A 24,146-nucleotide genomic window follows, 5' to 3' on the forward strand; every position below is an offset into this window, starting at 1 on the left:
CGCCAGACCAAGTGTTAGACTGCCTGTTGAGCAGACGACGCTGACGATGCTTTTGCAGAGCTGCCTGGGGAACATTTGAGTGCAGTCCTGCTGTAATACACTAAAAATTATAACCTCTCTCTCCTGTGTGCAGTTACTAGGTCGCTGGTAAACTGATCATACAGCAGAGTGTTAATATTGTAATTGAACAAACCCCATAATTTGTAGGAAAGTAAAACTTTCCAGTATGATTGCTCTTTGTGTTCCTAAGTAAGAGCACTTTTAAGGATTTAAACCAGTTCTCTGACTCTGGGAAGTTGTGCTGGAACTTTGTAAAGATAGTTGTTAAAGTTAAATGCTCCATGTTTGCTGAGGGAAAATACGATTGTGACGCAGACTCGTTGCTGTCACCTTGTTAGTCAGTTGTACATCAACCAAAGTTGTCTGCTGGAAAGCAGTAAGGACCAATTACTGTATACTAATGCAAAGTTAAGGCTAAGAATAGATCCTAAATGATGATCAAAGATCATTTTGTAAACTTCTGATTTTGTTTTCATCCAAAGTTTCACCATTTTCCAGCGGCAGTGTCTCATCAGTCCCAGGTAGCCATTCCCAAGAGCATATTCTACTAAACTGTCTAATTTGATGGGACCATAAATGACAAAATGAATGTCATGCTGTATTGCAGAAGGCTTGGAAATTGCTTTTGAACCCTAAACTGATTAGGAAAATGTTTGATTAGGTAATAAATCATGTGAGAGGTACATTTTCTCATTTGGTTTCATACAGAAAACCTTCTGTAACAGCTAGTGGAGTCAGCCCCCGGTGGCAGGGGCCGCCCCTAAAGGGGGATAAAGGGGAGAGTTTTGTGGGGCCCAGCCAAACCGGGAACCCATGGAGGTCTGCAAAATCACGGCCCATTGTAAAGTTAAGCTGTGATAACCATTTTTTAACCTAAATAATTACTCTCATTAAAACAGTTAAAATGGAATTGTATTTATTCGTGCTGGAATATAAAGCCTCAAAAGCCCCCTCTTTAAAAACAGCAGTATCTTTGTTTTTGGTAATGTTATGAATGTGGATGGGCACATCGCACATGATTAGGACAGTAATGTCAGACTTTATGGCAAAACTGTGATGTGCACATGTCAGGATGCCAGAAAATAAAGTGGAAGAAGACAGACAACTTCAGTGTAAAAGGATTAATTAATTGTGATTGTAGGCAACAAATGGGTAGAAAATGGAAAAAAGGGCTTGACAGTGCTAAAAAGAATTGGTAACAAGGGTTGAAATGGGATAAATAAGTAAAAAAAAATGTTGCAGAAAGAGCAAAAAGTAGCAAAAATGGATTTAAAGTGGCAAAAATGGGCTAAAAGCAGAAAAAATGACTTAGAATGGCACAGAGAAGTGGCAAAAAGTGCAAAAAATTGTGGCAAAAATGGATTAAAAGTTGCAAAAATGGGAATATGGGCAAACAGCTGCACAAATGGACTTAGAATGGCAAAATTAAGTAGCAAAAAAGTGCAAAGGGTGACAAAAAAGGGTTAACATTGGCAAGAATAAGTGGCTTAAATGGGCAAAATTTGGTTTAAAGCAGCAAGAGTTGTAGAAATTGGTTATAAGTTATAAAGGGTGTAAAGCTGCAAAAATGGGTTAAATGTGGCCATAACTGGTTAAAAGAGATAAAATGCTTTAATGGCAAAGGTTAGTAAAAGTGGCAAAAATGGGTGAGGAGCAGCGAGACATGGGTTAAATGTGGAAACGAGAAGTGGTTATGATTGGTAGAAATTTTGATGAAATTGGTTTAAAAGTAACATGCATGAATAATTTAACCATCAGAACCCAATAATAGTATGACACACTTCTTTTCAGCTCCAAAATGAGGGAACTGTTAGCCAGGACGCTAGCACTGGCACTAGCATCCTGGCACTAGCCAGGATGCTAGCGCCAACGCTCAACCACATTTACATTGATCTCATTAAATCACAGCTGGAGAGGGCCTGTTCTCTGGGGTTTTCAGGGGCCCAGCCAAATCTGTGGGCAGGCCTGCCTGGTGGTCTCTGAAAATTTAAGGCTTAGGCTATGTTAACGACCTGTGCTAGGTCTATGACATTAAGGGGGCTGCATTCTGAGGAACAAGGTCCTGTTCATATTTTGCATTTAATAATGTGACTGCACCAAAGTATGGTGAGTATAGTTTTGTTTTGCTAAATGGACATTTATTAAATGGGCCAGTGCCTTAACAGTGCCTGAACTAGTATTTTTAATGGAGTAAAATAAGTGTGTTAAAAGTCGGCAGGTGAATATAAGCTGTATTTGTATTGTAAATGATTCAGAGAAATATCTGAAAAAGACACTAATAGTGCATCGGTTAAGAAAAGGAAATGGATGTAGCTTCTTAATGCAAGAGGCTCAAGTAAAAAATTCATATTCTGATGTTGCATCAGAGACAAACAATAAGATAAATGTCAGTTTGTGTCTGTGGTAGGAAAATGCAGGCAGTGCACATTCATGCTCTGTTGAAATAAAGCAAGTGCACATGAATTCCACAACAATTTCATGCCCTTGATTTGGAGTGGCAGGGAGCAGTGTTTGGGTGGCTGGGTACTGAAATGAAGCATTGAAATCTGTGTAGTCGTTAGAAAAGGATGTGTTTGTACCTGTACTATGTTGGTGCCAAGTTTCGATACTCATCCCAATACTTAAGTACTGCGTTTATACTTAACCGTGTATTCTCAGAGATGGCCTAATATCAGAGCTCACTTGCTCAACTCTTATGCAAACAGCCTGTCATTTCTCTGGCTCTGTGTCTCCACATGCTGTGAACACTGGGTGAAGCTGCTGGCAATACAAATAGACATCTATGAGTTTTCATTACTTGTAAAATTGAAACACAACTCAGTTCAAGGCGACAAGGTACAAGATGTTGTGATGTGCCGTTCATGGATGAGTCGGTTCTAAGAGCTGGTTCTTTTTGTGAACGACGGGACTCAGCTTCAGTTTGAGAGACTGTTTCCTTTTTTCTGTTTTTGTTGTTGTTTTATAGATGTAAGGGCAAAATTGTATGGTAATAAAGAGCCATTTTGTTGACCAAAAACCTGGCGTTTATTAGTAAGTTGAGCCAAATCTCTGTAACTAGCCAATTCCCATCACTTTGAGTGAGGAAGTTAATAAGCTCTCGTCCACACGGAGACAAATTCAGGGGTATATGTAAAAGTTTTTGTCGTATCGGCGTTTCATCCACACGGAAACGTTGTTTTGGGAGACCGTAAATGCTGCTTTTTGAAACCGGGTCCCAGAGTCTCCGTGTGGACAGCCAACCACATCTTTCTTGACATGATTACGTCACACATAGAGTAGCCCACTTAAGCCGTTCATGCGGGTCGAGCCAAAACAGCAGTAGCGTAATACAGAAGCTACTGAGCGTATTGTGGCTTTTACAGCAAAATCTGATGCTCCTTTACCACCACGGCGAATAACATACACCGGGTGTTCTTAAATCCAATGTTGAGAACAACCAGAAGAGCAGTTAGGAGAAAGTTTTGGGCAGTTCTCCGTAATCTTCTTCTCTCTTTTGGTGCATTTCCGTGGCAACCTTACAGCGCCACTTACAGGCTTGGCATATATTTAAATTTATGTAAATATCTCCATGTTGCCATGGTGATCAGAGTTCTAAACCATGAGTTCTAGAGTCTTGTCTGTTCTCCACTGTGACATCACATTCTAAGTTCTCTGAGACAGTCTGCTCGTTCAAGCCTGGAGATTCAACCGAGTCGGTCTACTCTCAACTTTGTCGAGTTACGTTTGAACCGTTCGGAGGTTTTCTTGTTAGTGTATCGTGCGATCTTTTTCTGTGTTTGGCATACAGAAACTGCTTTATGATGGAGTTCAATGACGGAATTTACAAGCCTGTACGAGTGTTGTTCGACACACCCATCTATGAACGTGCCATGCAAATTTGCTGGCACATTCAATCCTTCAAAGTGAAGGTTGCCGTTGTGACCGAAATGTTGCAGCTTCAACTTAAGAACAAACTCCCGTCAAAGATCACGGTGGAGGATATGACTACCTTTTTAGTGGAGGAGAGCAGAAAGACTTTACGAGTACAGCTGTGGGAGTTTGAGCTGGAGGACTACGAGGACGAGGACGTGAAGGCTCTACTCAAGCTTGTGTGGGAGGTAAACACCAGGATGCTGAACAGGGACGTGGAGTTTCAGGCAAAACGTCTGCTTGATTCTCCAAACAACATCCCTCCTTTCTACAAGCACCCAAAAATCCTCAGCCAGGCTCATGACTATGCAAGAGCCCTGGTGGAGCAACTAGAACGCCCTCCCATCGCCGAGAAGCTAAGTCCACAAGAGGTGGTTCTCGATTTGGTCCCAAAAGTACTGCAGGCCTTTTGGGTTCCTAAAAGAACAAATTCAAGGGACATGCCCTCAGAACAGCTCTCTGAGATGGCTGTCAGCGTCAGCAAAGCTGTTATGGATGGAGTATCGTCCTCACTGTCCACCTCACTCCATCAGGTCGCCTTCCCCCGTTCAGTGAGGGACCTCATGGTCCGCTCCTTAGAGGGAAAGGTGAGACAGAGGTACTCTCCTGATACTCTGCGGAGGATGCTCAACACCTTTGAAGCAGAGCTGTTAAGAACCATCACCAAGGCTGCTGTGGATTACGTCTGTTTCCTGTTTCAGCGTCAGACTCGATCAGGTATCAGCGCTCATAAACCCTCAGAGCTCACTGCTGTCCGGGAGACTCTGAATATGAGCCAGCAAACACCAAACCACGCTCTGCATGTAGTCCTACCAGCTCCTATTGTAAATACCACACCTCTGAGCAAAGCTGAACTTTCTGCCACCATCAACATGGATGAACAAACAAAGTTTTCCATCAGTCAGGCTAGACCAGAGAAGCCTTTAACTGGTCCAGGACCGTACTCTGCTCGGACGCAGTCACCACGTCCTGATTATACCCCTCCAGCTGAACCTTTAGTCTTGGTTTCAGTCCTGGGGGTTGGGGTCGTGGATGAGCAGCCCTGTCAGGATCAAGAACCTGCTATTGCACAAGCTCCAGAGCCTTTTGTTGATTTTAGCGATGTTCTCTCTGCTGCCACTGAGAGAGAACAACAAGAGCTCTCACCAGGCCAGGAACCCGACTCTGCTGTTGTGACGCTGTCACCTCTTCTTCGTGTGACCCCGCCAGCTGAACCATCTGCCATGATTTCAGTCCTGGAGGGTGAGGTCGAGACCAAGCAGCAGGACCAAGAACCTGAAGTTATTACGGTTCTATCGTCACCAGTCCCAGAGGAATATGGGGAAAAACCATCTTGGATCACTCCGGTCTCAACAGAAGAGCCTTTAGGCCAGGAACCAGACTCTGCTAGTGCGATGCAGTTGCAGCCTCTTCATGCCCTGAAGGCTGAACCTGAAATGACAATTTCAGTCCTGGAGGGTGAGGGGGAAACTCAGCAGCCCAGCATATCACCCTCCGTTCAGGTCTCCACTGATGGGGCTCAGAAGGAGGTCCCAGAGACTGGATTCCAGAGGTTCTTAAGGTGGCTTAGAAACACCTTCTTCTGCTGCCTCCGGCCTGAGGAGGAAGACTGAGAATCCTTCAGTCTGATTATTCCTGTAAATAAATTGTAGATAAATGTTCATGACAAAATAATGAATTCATGATTCCATTGAAGTCCGTTTGTATCAGCCTGTCTCATCTGAGTTATTTTGATGTTTGTAAGACACAGTGTTATTGTGGATCATTAATCTACAGCTGAACAGTGAAATCAGATGGTGAAGCTGGTAAACTTTCATAAATAGTTTTTTTTTTTTAAATCAGTTTCAGATCTCATTGGCTTTCATTGCCACTCTTTAAATAAAGATTAGTTGTTATTAACATTAGCCACAAGGTTGCAAACATGAGCATCACCAGCTCTGATGATGTTAAATCAGCACAGATCCATTTCATTGAGGAGCAGAGAGGTTAACCAAAGCCTCCACCTGATTCACACTCTTCTAGGCAGCAGATTGTCCGATTAGTGGAATTAAAAACTTCCTGAGTTGGTTTAAATTGTCTGAAAATAAATCCAATCATGTCTGAAATTTTGATATGACGGAGATACAAATTATTCACAGCACTGATTTTTATCCACACTAGTAGATTTTATCATAGAGGATTTTCAAATATTCACCACTAACATCAGACACAGTCCTGTTTAATACCAGCCACCACTATGAAGACACTGGTACAGGTGCCTCTTTAAATATAACATTCCTGCATGTCTTACATGTACTATGAACTGTTATTGTGCTTTGATAAAATATATGAACAGTATAGCCCTGTCTCTCTCTCTGTGTTGTGTTTTTTAAATCCAGGGTTTCAATTAATGACAAATTATTAGACTGAAGACTTGGGAACCTTCAGTTGGTTCCACCTGCACTGCTTGAGTGGATTTACCAATTTCTGTTGGTTAAATGGGAAATAATAACCTCAATCAGGACAGAAAGAGTGAAGTTAATAGAACTCATGAAATGAACAGCAGAAAACCAAATAGAGATTAGGACACAATGCAGGATAATGCAAATGTTGTTCAGTTTAAACACCATAAACAAGAAGATCCTGTGGTTCATGAATGAAAAACAAACAAGTTGATGAAATCTTTATTTACAACTATCAGGAGGAGAAATATCCAGTTAGTTCCATGATAGTAGAGATAAAAAATGAATGGTACAGCTGACTTCATCATTTGATTCTGACTGACCAGTTCCTCACAGCTGCAGTGCTTAAATGTGGACCTCTGACCAAGACCAATATAAAACCCTTCCTCTTTTAGCCAAAAGCAATCTTTACAAGTTAACGACATATTAGAAGCATCTCTTTTCAGGTAACTAAGCCAGATAAGTAAACGACATACTGTACCTAAATATGAATTATAAATACCTAACAGTACTTGATCAGCTCTTAGAAGAGCACCATGACTCAAACTCACGCAATCATTTCTCTCAAACTAGGTGGTACTTATAAAAATAAAAAAAAATACTCACTATCAGTAAACTATCAGTTTCTTCTGCCACAAGTCTGTCATTTTGATTTAATGTATGCCATTTTATCACACACTAATCCACAAATGCCTTTTTCAGTGTGTCTATATGGATCTAGCTAATGTCATAAAAATCATTTTGGAGTTTTTTGAGGTGCTTGGACTTTGCTACTGGGGCCAGGGGTCCTACCAAGGGACTTATTTAGGATGACCAAAATCTGTCTTAATGTCATTTAATTCACTTTTGGCCATTTATTTACATTTAAAAAAAACATGTATCAGTTAATTAAAGTATTATGTGAGGATGGAAATTAACTATTTACTCAAGTTACAGTCACTGAGAAGCTTTTTTGTCTACTTGTACTTCACTGAGTAGCTTTAAAACCAGGAATTTACTAATATATACTCATTTCACTATATTTTAAATGCTTCCAGTCACTGAGTAAAAACAATTCAACTAGATGACAATAAGGAGAAGCCAATACAGTTAACTAGTAGAAACTGGACGGTTGTTTGTCTTACAGGTACATTAAGGCATTCATGAGTGCAAAACCATTGAGTGAACATTAACTGAAAAATATTCAACAGATTCTGCTTGTCAAAATGTTTATTTGTTGAATTAACACAGCAGCTATGCCTAGTAGAGATATAACAGTATCAGATTCTCAGGGTAGATTATACCACAGCAACGTGTTTTTATTTATGCAGGATCAAAAAAATCCAAAACGACAAACTAGACTTGGAAAAAAGTGATGAGAGCAAAGTGCTGAAGGTGTGCAATAGACTTAAAACAATTTGAACTTATTTTTGCCATGTTAAACTCATTTCTGCTACTTATTGATCCCATTTCATTTTCTTGTCTGCCTGTTTCTTCCACTTTCAAGCCATTTTTGTCCCCTTTAAATCCTTTACAACACTTTTTCTGCCTGATTTTGCCACTTCTAAACCAATTCTTTCCACTTTTCTAGTGTTGCCTCTGTTGATCCATTAATACCACCACTAACTCCTTTTCACCAATTTTTATGCCAATTTTTGACCATTTTATTTAAATTTTATTATTTGTTATGCCCATTTTTGTCAGTTTTAACCACCCATTCAGCCCATTTCTGCCACTTTTAAGCCAATATTGCCACTGTTATCCCTGTTTACCACTTGCAGGCCCTTTTTTGCCACTTCAACCAACAGCAGAACTCTTGTATATACTGCAGCGTTTTCAGTCGTTCCGTGCTTATGCGGACATTTCCTGAAACAATCCCGTGTTTATAGAAAACTTTTTCAAAATATATTGTTTTTGTCTTCGTGTGGGCAAGGCCTTAGGCTAATTTTTTTTTTTTGTTTGCCAGAGGAATACCACAAATCAAGACAGTTGATTAGGTGGTCTTTAATGCAGGCACATTGTGTCTACATATCCAGTCCAGATGAAGGCATCCCAGACCACCTCTGTATGCATCAGCTATCAAGCTGTTTTAAATAAACATTGAGTTGCATCCGCATTAAGCCTTTAGGATGACCATTTAGTATCTGAATGCCAAAAATTGATATAAAATACAGGGAAATGTGGCGTAGTGGCTGAAGATGCAAGTGTTATTTATGTCCTCTGCTGAAGCACAGGCTTGTCCCCATGAGAGAGCGTGTTTTCAGTAATCGAGCTTTCTTAGATCAGGCTTTGAGGAGTTAACCTATCTCTTATAAGAAGGTCTTTGGACATCTGAAGTATTTTAAATGTTGCTTAAAGCTGATTGAGGCATCAGTGTTAGCTGAGTCCTTTACATGTTAAGTCAGAAAGAAACTCTGATTAAAACATGACATTTCTTCTCACTTTACCTGGACTGTTCATTACTGACAGATATTTTTTTTTGCCTGTAAAAATCTCTTTAATGTTTTATTGAGGCCTTTGGAGCTAAGATATCTGGCTTTTATTCCCAGCTCTCGCCTGGTCTGTTTTCAGACTAGGTTTTGTATGCTTTGTGGATTAATCATGGTGTGGTTGGTGGATCCTTTGTCAGTCTGATTGCCAGCTGTAGACTCATGTTTTTGCAAATCTACCAGTGTCTCTCTGCTGTTTGAGCTGTGTATTTTGAATAAAGCACAGTGTTTGTTTGGGTTTTGTGTAACCGGGCTGCATTGTTGTTTGCCGGGATGACTTTATTTGACCAGCAAATGTGTGCACTTTTGACAGAGGATTAAAATAATCAAACAGCAGTCATTCAGAGCAAGATGCTCAACAGGGTTTTAAGCCATTCCAGTCATAGATGTGCACTTTCTTAGGACTCCTTTCAGGTGACTTTCTCAGGCAGCGGATCTCTCTCTGTCCCACCAAACTGCTGTCCCGTCTGTCCTGGTTGCTGCTCCATTAGAGAGGGCTTTAATCTCCATCAGTGCCAGCAGCCTGTGATGCTGTGACTCGTCTGCCCCGTGACAAGGCCGGCCTGATCTGTTGGGAATTTACTATTACGCCGCATAAAAGACTTTTATTATCATTTGTTTGCACATGGACGCCTCTGTGTTCTCAAACAACCGCTCTTTAGGTAGAATGACGCCAGTGCTCCGTCAGTGGGCCGCACATAATACCCATTAGCCTCCTCACAGACCACATGTCATGGCAAGCTGGCTTTGCAGATTGCAGCGAATATATTGACCATTTCAAAATGGATAGCCGCCATGAGCTGCTCATTTTCATAAAGTCCATGCGCAAGCAAATATGTATAGCAAACAGCAGCTGTTTTATTGGCTTCATGTTCTGTATTTTAACTGCAGTGTGCTTGCCTGCATGGCTGTTGACTTCTGGTTGAGTGACTTCTCTCCTCGCTAAAGAACAGAAATGAGCATGTGGGCCTCAGCCTGTAAATAATATATGCACATCTAATGTTTTTTTTTTTCATGTTTTCCTCAGCGTCTGACCTGGCTGGGATATGTAGGTCAAAGTCGGAGGCAGAGAGCAAAGCATGTCTCGTAATATTGTTTGTGACATGCATGGAAATCCCAAGTCTAGCCCCCACATTACTCTCAGGCTTTTGATTACAGAATCTCTGTATCATGTTTTGATTTTTGCATTCAGCAGCTTTGCTGGTCTAAATACAGAAAACTCATCTGTGGGAATTATAGCTCAAACTCCAGTTTTGAATTAATTCAATGACTTGTACTGTATGATGTTTAACATCAAGGCTGTGTCTGCGTTTTGCCCTTCTTCTGACATTCAGGTTTATGCCTGAATGCGCTCTACTTGATAGTTCAAGCTCTCTGCATATTGCGTGACTCCAATAGGTCAGGCTTCTTAGTGCCACAGCAGATATTATGGTTAATCCAAATGGCTGTTAGCTGATAATGTATATAAATTATTAGGGAGTCCAAGTTCAACAAATGTAACTTAGTTTACCCATCATGCATTACACATAGCAGGGAACCCTTAAAAAAGCTTCATTTAGTTTAGAAATTGAAATAGATTTTCTAATCTAAAGTTAAAAGTATTCCTCCCTTTGGATGTTTTACCTTTTAATTGATTTTATAAATCAGTCATGATTCATCTAATTTGCCTTTTTGACAATAAACCAAACAACAAAACCTCTTGAATGTCAAAGTGAAAACACATTTCTGACATGTAATCTCAAACGAAATATGTCAGGTAAAATAAGTGACTGCATAAATATTTGCAACCATTAAAGTGACTGACCTAATTCAACAGAGGACCAGCCTGAGTGCAGTGAATGTGTCTCAAGCGATTGCAGTATAAAGGCACATGTGTCTGGAAGGCCCAGTCACTGGTTGATCAGTATTCCTGGCTACCATTGCACCATGATGACAATGGAACACTCCAAGCAACTCAGTGAAAAAATATCAAAGTGTAAGTCAGGGAGTGGATACAAAACATTTCCAAGGCACTAAACATCCCCCAGAGATCAGTTACATCCATCATCAAGAAATGGAAGGAATATGTCACATGTGTAACTCTGCCTAGATTAGGCCGTCCTCACAAAGTCAATGATTGTGCACGAAGGAGACTAGTAAGAAAGGCCACTAAGACACCTATGACTACTCTGAAGGAGTTCCAAGCTTCAGCAGCTGAGATGGGAGAGACTCTGTTGCCTGGGTTCTTCACCAGTCAAAGCTTTATGGGAGAGTGGCAAAGACAAAGCCACTGCTGAAGAAAACTCAGATTAAATCATGAAGAGTTTGTCAAAAGACGTGGGAGACTCCATGGTCAAGTGGAAGAAAGTTCTTTGGTTCTAATGAGACCAAAATGTTGCTTTTTGGCCATCAGGCACAGAACACTGCACATCATCACAAGCACACCATCCCCACTGTGAACCACGGTGGTGGCAGCATCATAATGTGGGGATGCTTCTTTGCAGCCGGCCCTGGAAGGCTTGTAAAGGTAGAGGCTAAAATCCTGGTGGACAATCTTAGTCTGTCTGCAAGGGAACTACGGCTTGGAAGATTTATTTTCCAGCAATACAATGAGCTGAGGCATCCAGTGAAAGCTACAAAGAAAGTCTTAGACAACAAAGTGAATGTTCTAGAGTGGCCGAGTCAAAGCCAGGACGTCAGTCCAACAGAGATTTTTGTGGCAGGGCTATTCACTGCTGATCAATGTGCAACCTGACAGAGCTTGAGGAGTTTTTCAAAGCAGAATGAAGTAAAATTGCAGTGTCCATATGTGTCAGCCTGTCTGAGACCTATCCACACAGACTCAGTGCTGTGATTGCAGCCAAGGGTGACTCTACTAAATACTGATTTGGAGGAGGTGAATAATTATACAGTCACTTATTTTTGCTCAATTGAAATTTCTTTCTTCAAATCTGCTTTCACTTTGACATGAAAGGTTTTCTTTTGTGAGTTTTTTTTGTCAAGACAGCCAAATTATATTGACCATGATTGATTAATAAAATCAGTAAAAGGGTAGAATATCCAAGGTGTGAATATATTTTATAGACACTGCAAGCTGCTTCCATCTGCTGAAAATAGGCACTTTTACTGGTCACGTTTTGCAAAGCGCAGCTACTTTAGCTGAAAAGCATTCAGATGAGGCTTTTTATAGGTTTCCCATCACTGATGTTTAAGATTTAGATTTGAGATTAATAGCAGCTAAACCATGTGCCGCTTACCTCCTAACATGCATCAAAGAGATTTAATCAATCTCTCAGATGCATTTTGCATCAGAGAGATTGATAAAGCGGCAGATTTCTAATCCACTTTCTGAAGGGTTATTCCTCCCAGGTTCATGCCGCGGTCATTCTTTTGGACTGATAAATTTAGTTTGACTTAAAAATACATCTAGAAGCTCAACAACATTGGGAGGTTTTGTATTGTGTATGATTAGGCAAAGCCCTTAAATATCAGTTTTTACCCACATAGACTGACTAAGACTGACTCATCTCTTCCACTCAGCAGTGAAGATAATCCCCTGGGTTTAATCAAGGCTGTCAGGTTTTCTCTGTCTCCCTCTCTGGATCCAGTACAACAGTTAACAGCAGGCCGCAACTCTTATTAATGGGATTGTGTCACTGGCTGCCTAGAAGCCAGCTCCAAATCTGGGGTAGTGGGTTATCAGCAGAAGAGCTGAGGGCATCCGGCGTCGAGGCAGCAGACAGATACAATATGCTGGTGGTCAAATGGACACAGACTCTCAGGCCACGCGGACACATGGCGTTCTCCCTCGGGTCACACAAAGGCTTGAGCATCTGATTACACTGACAAGGAGTTGGCTCTTTCTTTTAAACTGTTAATACTGATGACACTCTGCGCAGTTTGTGTACCATGTCTATTCACTTCTCTTGGGCTGTTTCTGTAGCTGCACAGTTAACTGTTCTGCAGTAATTATTTTAATGAATATTGATTGGTTTACAGGCTAATGAATGCTATGTCTGATAATCTGAGTGTCCTGTATCTCTGGAGTTCACCAATAATTTGTGACTTTAGCTGTCTAATTGCATAGATTAAAATAGATGTTCCATGAATTTGTCTTTAGAATAAGGTAACATTCAATGCTGTTAGAGTTTAACTTAAAATTCTGGGATGTGTAGCAGAGCTGCAGCATTATGAAGCCCTGCGGGATGGTAGCATATGGTTGGGGATCACAGAGCAGGTGATTTCTGTTTCATCCCTCAGGAGACTCAGCGACTACATTAAAAAGGAAATAACTTGATTTAGAACCATGCTTCAGACATCCAGAGCAGCTGGTGGATATGAGACGTCACTGGGAGTGTTTTGGCTCGGTGCCATCAGAGAGACTCACTGCAGTATTTGGTTGAGATAAAGTAACACACTTCTCTGGACCGGCTGACTACTAAGCCAACCATCCCTAACACCACCCTGATTTGTACTTTATATGTATCTCTAAGTTGAGATTGAGCTGTTGGTGTCCCTGCAATAAGAGACACTGAGTATTTTCACAATATCAGAATTTTAAACCACAATTCAGTTCTAGTCAAAATTAAATATCGATTTTTTTCTCAGTACAGTGACAGCAAAGTAAGAAGTCCTAGGCACCCAGTAGTAGAGGTGGGAGAAAAAATGGATTCTTAGATGCACCGTGGTGTGGAGGTGGAAGATTCTAAATCGATTTATAAATGTCAAATAATTGATAACAATTTAAATATTTAATACTGTGGAAAAGCAGAAACAAAAAGGTTGAACTCTAACACACACCACGTAACTGCAAGATTTATATTACCCGTTGTTCATCTGTGAAAAAGGACATGTAATTTCTGATAGGAAAGGATGCTGCTACCTTTGGTTCAGTGCAATTATACATATCCAGTTTACACACATCTTCCATTAGAGCAGTGGTTCTCAACTGGTTGTGTCACGGGACCCACCATCAACTCCTCAAGGAGAATTGCCACCCAAATTCTGGAGATTTTTTTAGTCAATCAGATATATTCAATAAAAATAGTAGAGCTTGGGCCTAAGAAAGTACGAAAGGTGTAACAAAACAATGAAACAGGAAAAAACGTGCATGTTTTATAGAGTCTCAGACGATTTGGCACATTTTTTTTTTCCCAGGCACACATCTGCGACCCACTGAAAAGGGCTTCGTGACCCACTTTTGGGTCCCAACCCACCAGTTGAGAACCACTGCATGAAAGGACAGTGGAAACGTATTTATTTATTTTTTTCTAAACACAAATGTAATGTTTCTATTATGTTTGACAAAGTGAAGACAACAAAAATGTTAAAAAAAACCCACAAGTGCATCAAAATTCATCAATAATTGATTAAGAACCAAATCGTAGCCCTATGAACTGTAATCTAAACAAATCGTGCCTAAAGATTCCCACCTCTACCCAATAGGGTGGGGGTGTCCAAAGTTTTTCGGCTCAGGGCCACATACAAGAATATGGATGGATGGTGGGGCCACTTTCATATACCTCAACTTGAGGATATTAAAGTTAGTAAAACAAATTTAATGTAAGTTTAAATATGCGTTGTGATCACTCATGGTGCAAATGTGTCTAATGTCCAGTCTCCAAACCTTTTTACCATTTTAGCTTTTTGTCAATAACTTTTGTACAACCCTGAAAAGCACTTTGAACTGCAATTGAATTTGTTTGAAAGGTGCTACATAAATAAAGTTTGATTGATTGATTGATAATGCCCAAAGGCATTCTGGGAAGCTCTGCAGATTAAAGGACAACAGTCAAACAATTTGAGTACAATGACAAAAACTACTTAGATTGAGCACTGTTTCCTTTATAACTGAAAGTGTGTTCTATCAGCTGTTTTGGAGTTTTAAGTTACCTGAACTCTACTTCCTACAACAACCTTTGAAAGTTCAGTCCTAAACTGTCTAACAATTACTGAAAGGTGCATCCAAAACCAAGAAGATATCTTGCCTTGCGTTCAGCACGCTATCCATGCAACATTCAAAGGTCAAAGGTTGTCATGATCCTGATGGGACAGCTCAGTGCTTGTCCCTTTTTCTGTCCATGGTTGGGTTTTCAGTATCGGCAAATGAAGAGGGAGGCAGAGGACTGGAGAGGATGAGACACATGTGTGCACCAAGGCAAAATCACAACTAATCAAATAGATGGGGGGGGCATGAATATTAGAGTAAATGTTAATGAACATTAGCATTGCTTACCACAGGTGGGACTTCTCTAAGTGAGTGGATAACTCACTGGTGCACATGTTTAATGGCAAAAGACATTCTTGGAAAAATTATGCAAATTAAGGGATGGTTGTCAAATAGATGGAGTGAAATGACAAAAAACACTTAAAAGTATTGAATACTGTTTACTTAAACTCAGAATGTGTTATCAACTCAGAAAAAAATAGAGCTTAAATAGCCATTTTGGATTTTAAAGTTAACACAACACATTTTTTAACAACCTTCAACTGTTCAGTCTTGTTGTGTGTGTCGCTGATGGTCTAGCGGTCAGGTCGCACCCCATGCACAGGTTCAAGTCCAGCATGTGGCCCCTGCCCTGCATGTCTCTCCCCTTTCTTTCATCACCTGTATGAATTTGTATTTTTCCACTGAAGAACACAAATTCTTAACAAAAAACTGCTTTATTCTGAGTTTATACCATTTAGATTGTCAGACTAAATGTAGCTGATGGCAAACTTTGGAAAGCTGGCATTGTTTTTGTTCTAACTTTAAACCAGCATCTCAGTGCTTTTGGCTTTTCTTACATAATAACCAGTGTTTCTTCTCTGCTCTAAAAAGTAAGTGCCAGTGGCAGCCCTCATATCATCGCTGTATCTGTTTTGGAGTTGAAGAAACAAGTCAGCATTTTGGGGAAAGAAATATGTGATTGTGGCATTGACTGGCATGTTCACTGATACCCGACAGCAGTCAACAGCAGCCTGTATTGGAGATATTTTAGGCACTGGTAGTTATCAAACCACCCCAGTGTTTACTAGGGTAAATGCTTTTCTTTTAAGTACAAAAGAAAATTTTTACCTTTAAACCATTTTCCATGTCTGTCTTGGCCCACCTTTTCAAAGATTTGTTTCCACACTGTGTTAGCATGAGTGTTTTGGGAGCTCAAATCTTGCCTCCTACTAAGAACCGAGAGACTTCTTTATGGGCCAATAACATTGTGCCCTGCAGGGAAACAGAAGCCAGGGAAACAGTAAAGTGGAGGTCTACACGGGAGATCCATTTTTTCAGGAATGTCATGCTGCTGCTAAGTTGGTGCTAAAAGTTGATATGACAGCTGACAGAGACTTATGTGGTGAAATGCTGGAGGTTTGTGTCGTCCTATTTTCAAATCTGTATTACCCCCTCCTGAATCTGTTTGTTTCATCCCTAAACATGAACTTCCCTGTGCTGCTGGAATCAGTTATTTTTGTAGGAGTGATTTATAGAGAACCCGTCGACAAAGTTTTTGAGCTGAAGAATGCCACATGAAGCACAGGTGCTTTATTTATTGAAAAAAATATACCCCATATTAGTGCTGGGTAATTATTCAAACTTCATTGTCTGCTCTGCCCATTCCATCAAAACAGCTCTCACATTGATTTAAGTGAGGAGCAGAGAGAGCCACAACATGCTCTCCATTAGTTAGAATTGCAAGAGAGCTAAGGAAAATGTCAGAAGGGTAAACAGTCAGTCATAAGTAGCCACTTTAGTCAGGCCTGGAACAGTACAAAATAACTGGCAGAATTTGTAGGAAGCACAACAAATGTATTTAATAATATGCAAATCACACTCTGATGCAGGTGCTTTAAAACATGCATTTAAGTCATGATATCCACATCCATCTTTTATTTATACTGCTTATCCTGTTCAGGGTTTGGAGGGCTGGAGCTGATCCCAGCTGCCATAGGGCAAGAGGCAGCGTGCACCAGTGAATCACATACTCATATAGTGACGAACTACCAGGCACTCTCACATTCACACCTATTGACATATGAAGCTGGAGCTGCGGTACCCAAACATGCAAACTCCACACGGAATGGCACTGTCCAACTGTGATACCAACCAGGAACCTTCTTGCTGATATTCTGACTTATTTGTCAAGCAGCCCTACGAAAACATCACAGTGCATAATAAAAACGACTGCAATGTTTGATTCTGAACCAGCCGGTGTGTGTCATTGGTTATGCAAAATCAGACATCTGCACTAAGAGAGCGGTGAACAATAGATGACTACATGGCCTCATCTGTCTGTCACAACAGCAGACATTGGGTTTTTTAGCACAGTAAAGCCCTGTATCAAGGCCCTGAATGTATCCCAGGCCCCTCTTTTATCTCCAGCCCTATAGCACAGGGATTACTGTCCCAAAGGAAATGGGAGGCAACACTGGCCCGAAAACTGCCACCCCCAGCAAGGTCTTTGTCATGGTGCACTCCAGCCCGACCCATTATAGGCCCTGAATATTATACTGCTGCAACAAGCAGGCAGGGGGAAAAGCTGAAAACTGTGAACCAGTTTACTGTTTTTGAAGCTCTTTTCTTTGATTTATAAGCAGCCATTAAACAGGAGCAGATTCAACATCAACAGACATTCAGAGGTCAAGGGCAAAGTTCTCCTGTTATGTAAGTGCCTGAGGGACATTCTCTCATGCAACTGGAGAAGAAGCCCTGCTAGCCAATCAGAAGGCCCGGCTCCCCCTGGAGTCAGACCACTGCTGTACAAACATGTCCTCCCCGGAGTTTATTTGTACTGGCTAAGTTTAGGATTGTTTATTTTCTGATCAGAGAATGCCACTTGAAGACTGGAGACCTCACAACTAACAGACAATTATCTTAGAATAATGGCTTGAAAAGGTGTCATAGAGTAGCTTATGCTTGAACAAGCTTTAAACTAATTCTTGACTTACCTGACTTAGTTGTTTTGTTTTTTTTTTATCATTATTATTTTTTTGTGCTCGTGCGTCATGTAAAGACTAACAGCTTCCGCTGGTCGCAGAATATTTCGTTATATACAGTGTAGTTTATGCATGTCCACCTTTTTCTGTGTTTCTGTAGGGGGCGACACCTGCAGCCAAAATGGAGGTGAAAACGTCACTTCTAGACAACATGATCGGGGTTGGAGACATGGTCCTCCTCGAACCCCTATCAGAAGACGCATTCATTGAGAACCTGAAGAACCGCTTTGACCACAATGAGATCTACGTAAGTACGCCTTTTCATTGAGCTGTCACACGGTTTCAAAGTTTATAATCACAATTAATCCCCCCTTTATGTCTCATTTAGATATCCCACTGTTTTGCTATTTAAACTTTTTTTGTTTAATACTGAAATTTGTGAACTTCCTGTGTGGATACAGGTGTGTAACACCTGCAAATGTAGTAACTTTCTACAAATGTATAAACCACAAACATAATACAAATGTGCAGCTTTTAATGTAATAATCCTAAAAATGTAGTCAATTTCAAACAACTGCAATAGCAGTTGTTTACTGCAAAGTAATAACTATTACATTTGTAGGAATTTATTAGGAAAATCACTGACTCTCAAGATTGTTTTCCCACAAATTAAATGTGAACATGCAAAATAATACTTGTGCTCATTGTTTATTGTAGCCTTTGACAACTACCAGTGGGTTCAAAACAGCTGAAGTTCAAGAAATGTAGTCATGACGATTTATTTTTTTTGTTTGCCATGAAACAGGAAGTATTTTTCCAGTCTTAATACATTCATAGAGCCATGAATCTTAGCAGAGTGGATTACAGTGTGCCAAAACACACTGAAAAAACTACTTCCTGTTTCATAGCGACCAAAAAATCCCCAAGGCTGTGTTATTTGATGCGACTTGAGCTTAACAAACAAACAATGACAGTAATCAAGCCGGATATTTTTACCTTTCCATAAATGTAATAAATTCCTACCAAAACAGTTCTTAAAAGAAGTTTCCAATGTTTTTGGGATGATTACGTTAAAACAGCTGATTTGTATTATGTTTGTGGTTTGTTATATCTGATGGCATTTATCTCATTTAAAGGTATCACAAGGTTTAACAGTTATACACTAACATTTATTCATCAAATTGGCCGGCGTGAGATTTACCCGTTGGCTAAACTAATTACCTATCATTTTCATAAACACTGTCTTGAAATCCCGGTCTATTAAATGCTCTTTTAAACTGTAATAAACCTCCAAAAACTAGTGGCTTCTGTAGCTTCTGTTAATAATCGCTGTCTTCTAGTGGTGAGGGACAAAATCGATACAGTTAAGTATCGTGATATTTTGCGCGGTGATATATCCTATATCGTATCTCTGAGTGTCAATTTATTTTCAGATTAATTGCTAATATGAACTGAAGTCTATGATACTGGATGAATAGCATCAGTTGATGTTGTGCACTTTGCCCAGTGGGGTGACGGTCATACAGCAGGAGAAAGTTAGTCCAACAAATATGGCAGCACCAGGGAAAGGACATTAGGAAGCAGGGCAGGAACAACATGGACATGGCAAATGCAAGGAGTGCCGCATGAAAATGAAATACTGCGGTAATATGATAAAAATGAAAGCAAGGCTAATGCTAAATCAGCTAGACAGTTGAAAAATGGTATAGATTGCAAAATATCGTAATATATGGTATCACAAAACTCTGCGTATTGCAAATGTTTAAAAACGCAATAATATCAAATCATGGCTTAAGTATTGTGATAATATTGTGTCGTGCGTCCACTAGAGATTCCCATCCCTACTGCCTTCCTGTCTAAGCTTTCCCCCAGCACTTTTCTGGTAAAAATATGAGAAGCTAAGCAGTTAGCATGTAGCAGGAACTGCACAGTGTGACAGTTTATAAGTAATAAATGGAAATAAAGTGGTATGTAGGCTGTCGAGGGTTGAACTCAGTATAACTACTCACCTGAAGTGAAAAGAGGTTGCATATCAAAGCACGATATTAATCTGCAAAAGAGGGACAAAGGCTGGCAGAGCTAGCTGCTAATGTTAGCCACACTGTACAGAGTGTATCAGGCTCATGTCACACCCGCTGACTCGATGACCCTGTGAAGAATTTGACTGTTTTCTAAGTATTTTCTCCTCTGTAGACTAGTGGGTTAAAACAATTTAAATAGGTGTTAAGCTGGATGGGGAAATTAGACGTCAGAAAATATCCTTACAGTAAGTGTGCTTTTATTTTGAAGGAAAACAAGCCACTTTGGGTATGTTGCAGATTATAACATTAACTTTACCAGGGAAAATGAACTTGCTATGGATTAAAAAGGGGAAAAAAAGTAATGGTAAAAAGGTAAATGTTTGGTAACACAAGGTGACTTAACTGCTGTGTCGTTCTGTGTCTTTTAATAGTGCATTGAGACGTTAAGCAGCAGTGGTTTTCCATTTTTAACTTCACTCTGGCTGTAGGGAGATGTTGCAGTAGTTCAGCTCGCAATAATTCACTGAAAGGGACAATAAGGCATAAGATTAATCTTGACTTTAAAAAAATGCGCTAATGATGTACCTAATTACCCACGATTAATGCATTTATGTTCACAGGCATACTTTTTTAAATCCATCACTACATCTGAGCCTCATACTGAGTTATATTGCACTCTTTGACCTCTCTCTGCATCCTGACTCTAACAGAGATGGCTACTCCTTCATATCTCCATTGTTCCTCCACTCCCTCGCTCATTTTAGTTGGCTATGCAAGTGGCTCAGATTCAGGGACCACAGTAACCAGCCAATCAATAAATCACATCACCAAGGAATGTAGATGATGCCTTCAAATGAGGCATGAAATCCAGCGCTCAGGGACAAGGAGGGACTGACAGCCAGGCTGGCTCTCTGTCTATCTCTAGGAGAAGGAAGTTTTTGAACCATCATCCCCACATCAGGCAATTGGTTCTGGGCTTTGTGCTCAGTCACTCCACGTTCCCTCTTCTCTGCAGGTCGGCTGCTCTATACATCAGCCAGGATGATTACAGCTCCGCTCTGGTTACTGTTGGCTCACAGGGCTCAGGGCCCAAGGGATGATGTCACCCCATGTAGCTGTGATTGCCTCAGTGGAGGAACAGATATTTTGTCGAGATGAAGCCCACATCCTGCTGAGGAACGGGAACAGTGTTTTCACATGTCTGATGCCCTCATTTTTAGTCTTTTACTCTGAGCTCTGAGCTTTTTTCCTGTGTGGTGCTGACCTAAAGGCTCTAACCCTGACTTCACACACCAGGTTTGCAAGAGACATTTCCATTTAGCTGGAGGAAATGTTTACTTGTATAATGTTACCTTTTCAGTGAAGAACTCACTCCCTATAGAAAAAACATCTTCATGTAAAAGTCAATCATCAGGCTTGAAGTTTAAAGTAAAAATTATTATGTTGGCATATGTAAGCCGCACCTCAAGAGTGATGACCAGGAAAATCACTGAGGCCTATACTTATTCAATAAATCTGTGGTGAACAATCCTTGCATGCGAATGTATTTTCCCTCATGTGGCATCATTCCTTACAAATGGCCCCAACCCCCACCCTAAACTATCGTATGACAGCTCAGAGAAGAAGAAACATGGCTTTGTTTCCACAGGGACAGCACATCATGTATCCAATAACTGTGTGGAAAATCAAAGAGAATGAGAACCACCCTGTTTACTGCCGTCCTGCTTCTTATGTCGACTCTCTGCTCTTCATCTATCAGTGTTTTTCGCTCAAGCCCTTTAATTTTTTATTTTTGACCATTAGCTCCGCACTATGCGGGGATTGGAGCTGTGCCCTCTTTCTTTTAGGGCAAGACTGAGGGCTGAAATTAATCGGTCCATATTAAATTAATTCTAAAAAGTTCTCTATCTTAAAGCCTAATCTTTCTGAGCGGAATGTAATTATGGAAAAACGCCTGCAGTTAATGCAGATGCTGTTTGAGTTTCTGTTGCCCAGCTGCAAAATGTGTTTTTCTTCAGGCAGAAGTGCCTTCACTTGACGTATTTGGTAAGGAAATAAAGTACTACAAGCTTTCATAGCTTTGATTATTGGTCTCAAACTTTTACAAACTGGCTCCCATCAGCGAAAAAGCTCTCTCAAAAGTGGTGTGTCACTGATTAGGAAACAAATGTTTGACGTGGATACGCTGCTATTTTTACTCAAGCCACAGCACAACTGAAGAAATGCAGCTGAGCAAGACCAATGCTAATATCCTCCTGTTTTTCTGTAACTCGTGCTGCCATAAATAGCATGACTACATATGAAAGTCTTTAAACAGCCTGCATGTCAGATGAAAATCTCAGGACATGAAGCTTAGCATGCAGTTAACAGAAGTCATACGCCCTGCGAGTTGGTTAGTCACTGCCGGATCAACGGCCCATTTGTGCATGCGCGGCAGCAACCTCAACGGTAACCCTACTTGGACAAACTGCCTGAAATGCGTTGCCAGAGACGTTTCGGGGATTTTGAGTCAATCTGCGCTGTAGCTGGGTTAATTGCGTTAAAATTTTTAATCAGATTAATCATGATAATGGATTAATCTGCATTAACACGTCAATTTTGACAGCCCCAATGAAAAGAAAAAAAAAGAAAAATGGAGATACAAAGCCAGCAATATTTACATTGATGCTACTATGGAGTAAATTGCTGCTAAACTAAACTCCAGTGTATTTAATATGCAGTGTCACAAATAGGTTTATAGAAATGCGTTCCATAGTAAGTCAAAGCATGCTGCTCTCCTAACCCAGGGAGTCTTCCCCACCAAGTAAAACTCTGTATACCTCATTTTGCAAAAATGGTTAAATGTATGATGAGTGTCCCTGACTAAAACCTCTTTATATAGCTTTTTACTTGTTCAGTTCCATGATCATCCAATTCTAATAAACTGCAATTTTCATGGCAACACCAAAGGTCCTTTGTATCCACAACATTCATATCTACTAATATGATTCTAGATATTTATTTATTTAAATTTATTTAACCAGGAGAACCTCATTGAGCTCAAGAATCTCATTTACAAGAGTGTCCTGGCCAAGACAGGCAGCAGCACAATCACAGAGTCGCAGACATAGAACAGAGAAATTATTACACACGAATCAAACCAATCCATCTCACAGAGCAACAAGTCAGTTAAAACATCTACAACCAGACACCTCAACCTCCAACAGTTTTATTTAAAGAGACCAGCTCCCCCAGACATAAAGTCTCCTGTAGTGGATTTCAGGCTGCAGGAGCAGCGTACCTGAAACTCCTTTTACCCATCTCATGACAGACTTTAGGCACAGAGAGCAAAAATACATTTTATGACTGAGTCACTTCTCCTTCCATTAACATCCTCCTTACTTCTGTTATCATTATTAGAACAGTTAACTTGAATCAAAGAGCAATACTTCTGTTCTGCTCTAATTATTGCTAATAGTTCTCTCTATTTCATTATCTCCCTAGCTGTTAATGCTACTATTGCATTGTTCTGAATTCTGTCAATCATAGCTGTTACTGCTAATTTTTCACATATTGCTAGCATGATTAATAGAATTATAGCAATTCCCTACAAAATGGGAGCTAAGTTTATGGCCACAGCCATTGATTTGACTTTGATTTGTTGTTTTGTTGTTTCTCTTGTCCCTCTCCTCTTCCTGCTTTTCTCCCACCAGTTCCCCTCCTTCTAGACTTCTCCAACCCCAGCCAACTTCAGCAGACATGTCAACATGAATTCTGGTCTGCTCGACATTGCTGTCCTCTTAATAGAGAAGGTTTTTGTCACCACTGTAACGGTGCTAAATCTTGAAACCAATGTTAAAAAAAAACGTGGAGCAGGAAAGACAAATTAGTTTCTTTGATTTGCAGTTAGCGCTGTGGTTTATTTTCTGAGCACCTGTATTTTTAATCACCAGCCAGATGGAATTTTATATCAGGTATGGAAAACACTGTAGAAATGCACAAGACTGCATGCAGCTGAGATTTTCCTTTTACCCTGACACTATGAACACTGTCTGCTCACAGTATCCACCCTGGCTTATAACATATTTCTACCATTTTTTATAAAAATCCTGTCTAACCTTTCTCAAAGTGGAGAAGGTCATATGAATCAAAAGGAACCTCTTTGAAAAGAGTTTTACATTATACAGTAGGCAGACCGCAGAATAGAGAAGGGAATAGAAATACATATAGAGGAACACATAATTGAAATTTTGTGTTTTCTTCTTATACATGAAAAAAAAATCCTTCATTTCAAAGGTTTATTGCCAAAACATTTGTTTAGGATTTTATGTGAGTCCTTAAATCTCAGAGCTGCTCCCCTGCTGAAGTGATTTTTTTTT

At 40.3% G+C, this 24,146-nt stretch overlaps 1 protein-coding gene across 8 annotated transcripts in view; it reads left to right on the top strand.

Moving 5' to 3' along the window:
- myo1b (myosin IB) overlaps positions 1 to 24,146 on the top strand; it is a 125,568-nt gene that overhangs the window by 2,677 nt on the left and 98,745 nt on the right. For all 8 annotated transcript variants that reach the window (XM_041807652.1, XM_041807654.1, XM_041807655.1 and 5 more), the window contains exon 2: positions 17,928 to 18,074. In XM_041807652.1, coding sequence (XP_041663586.1) covers positions 17,949 to 18,074 — 126 coding nt within the window. In that variant the 5' untranslated portion in view covers positions 17,928 to 17,948. The remainder of the gene's footprint in view (positions 1 to 17,927; positions 18,075 to 24,146) is intronic.

This window comes from Cheilinus undulatus, linkage group 15 (genome assembly GCF_018320785.1).
Source record: "Cheilinus undulatus linkage group 15, ASM1832078v1, whole genome shotgun sequence".
NCBI classification, from domain to species: domain Eukaryota; kingdom Metazoa; phylum Chordata; class Actinopteri; order Labriformes; family Labridae; genus Cheilinus; species Cheilinus undulatus.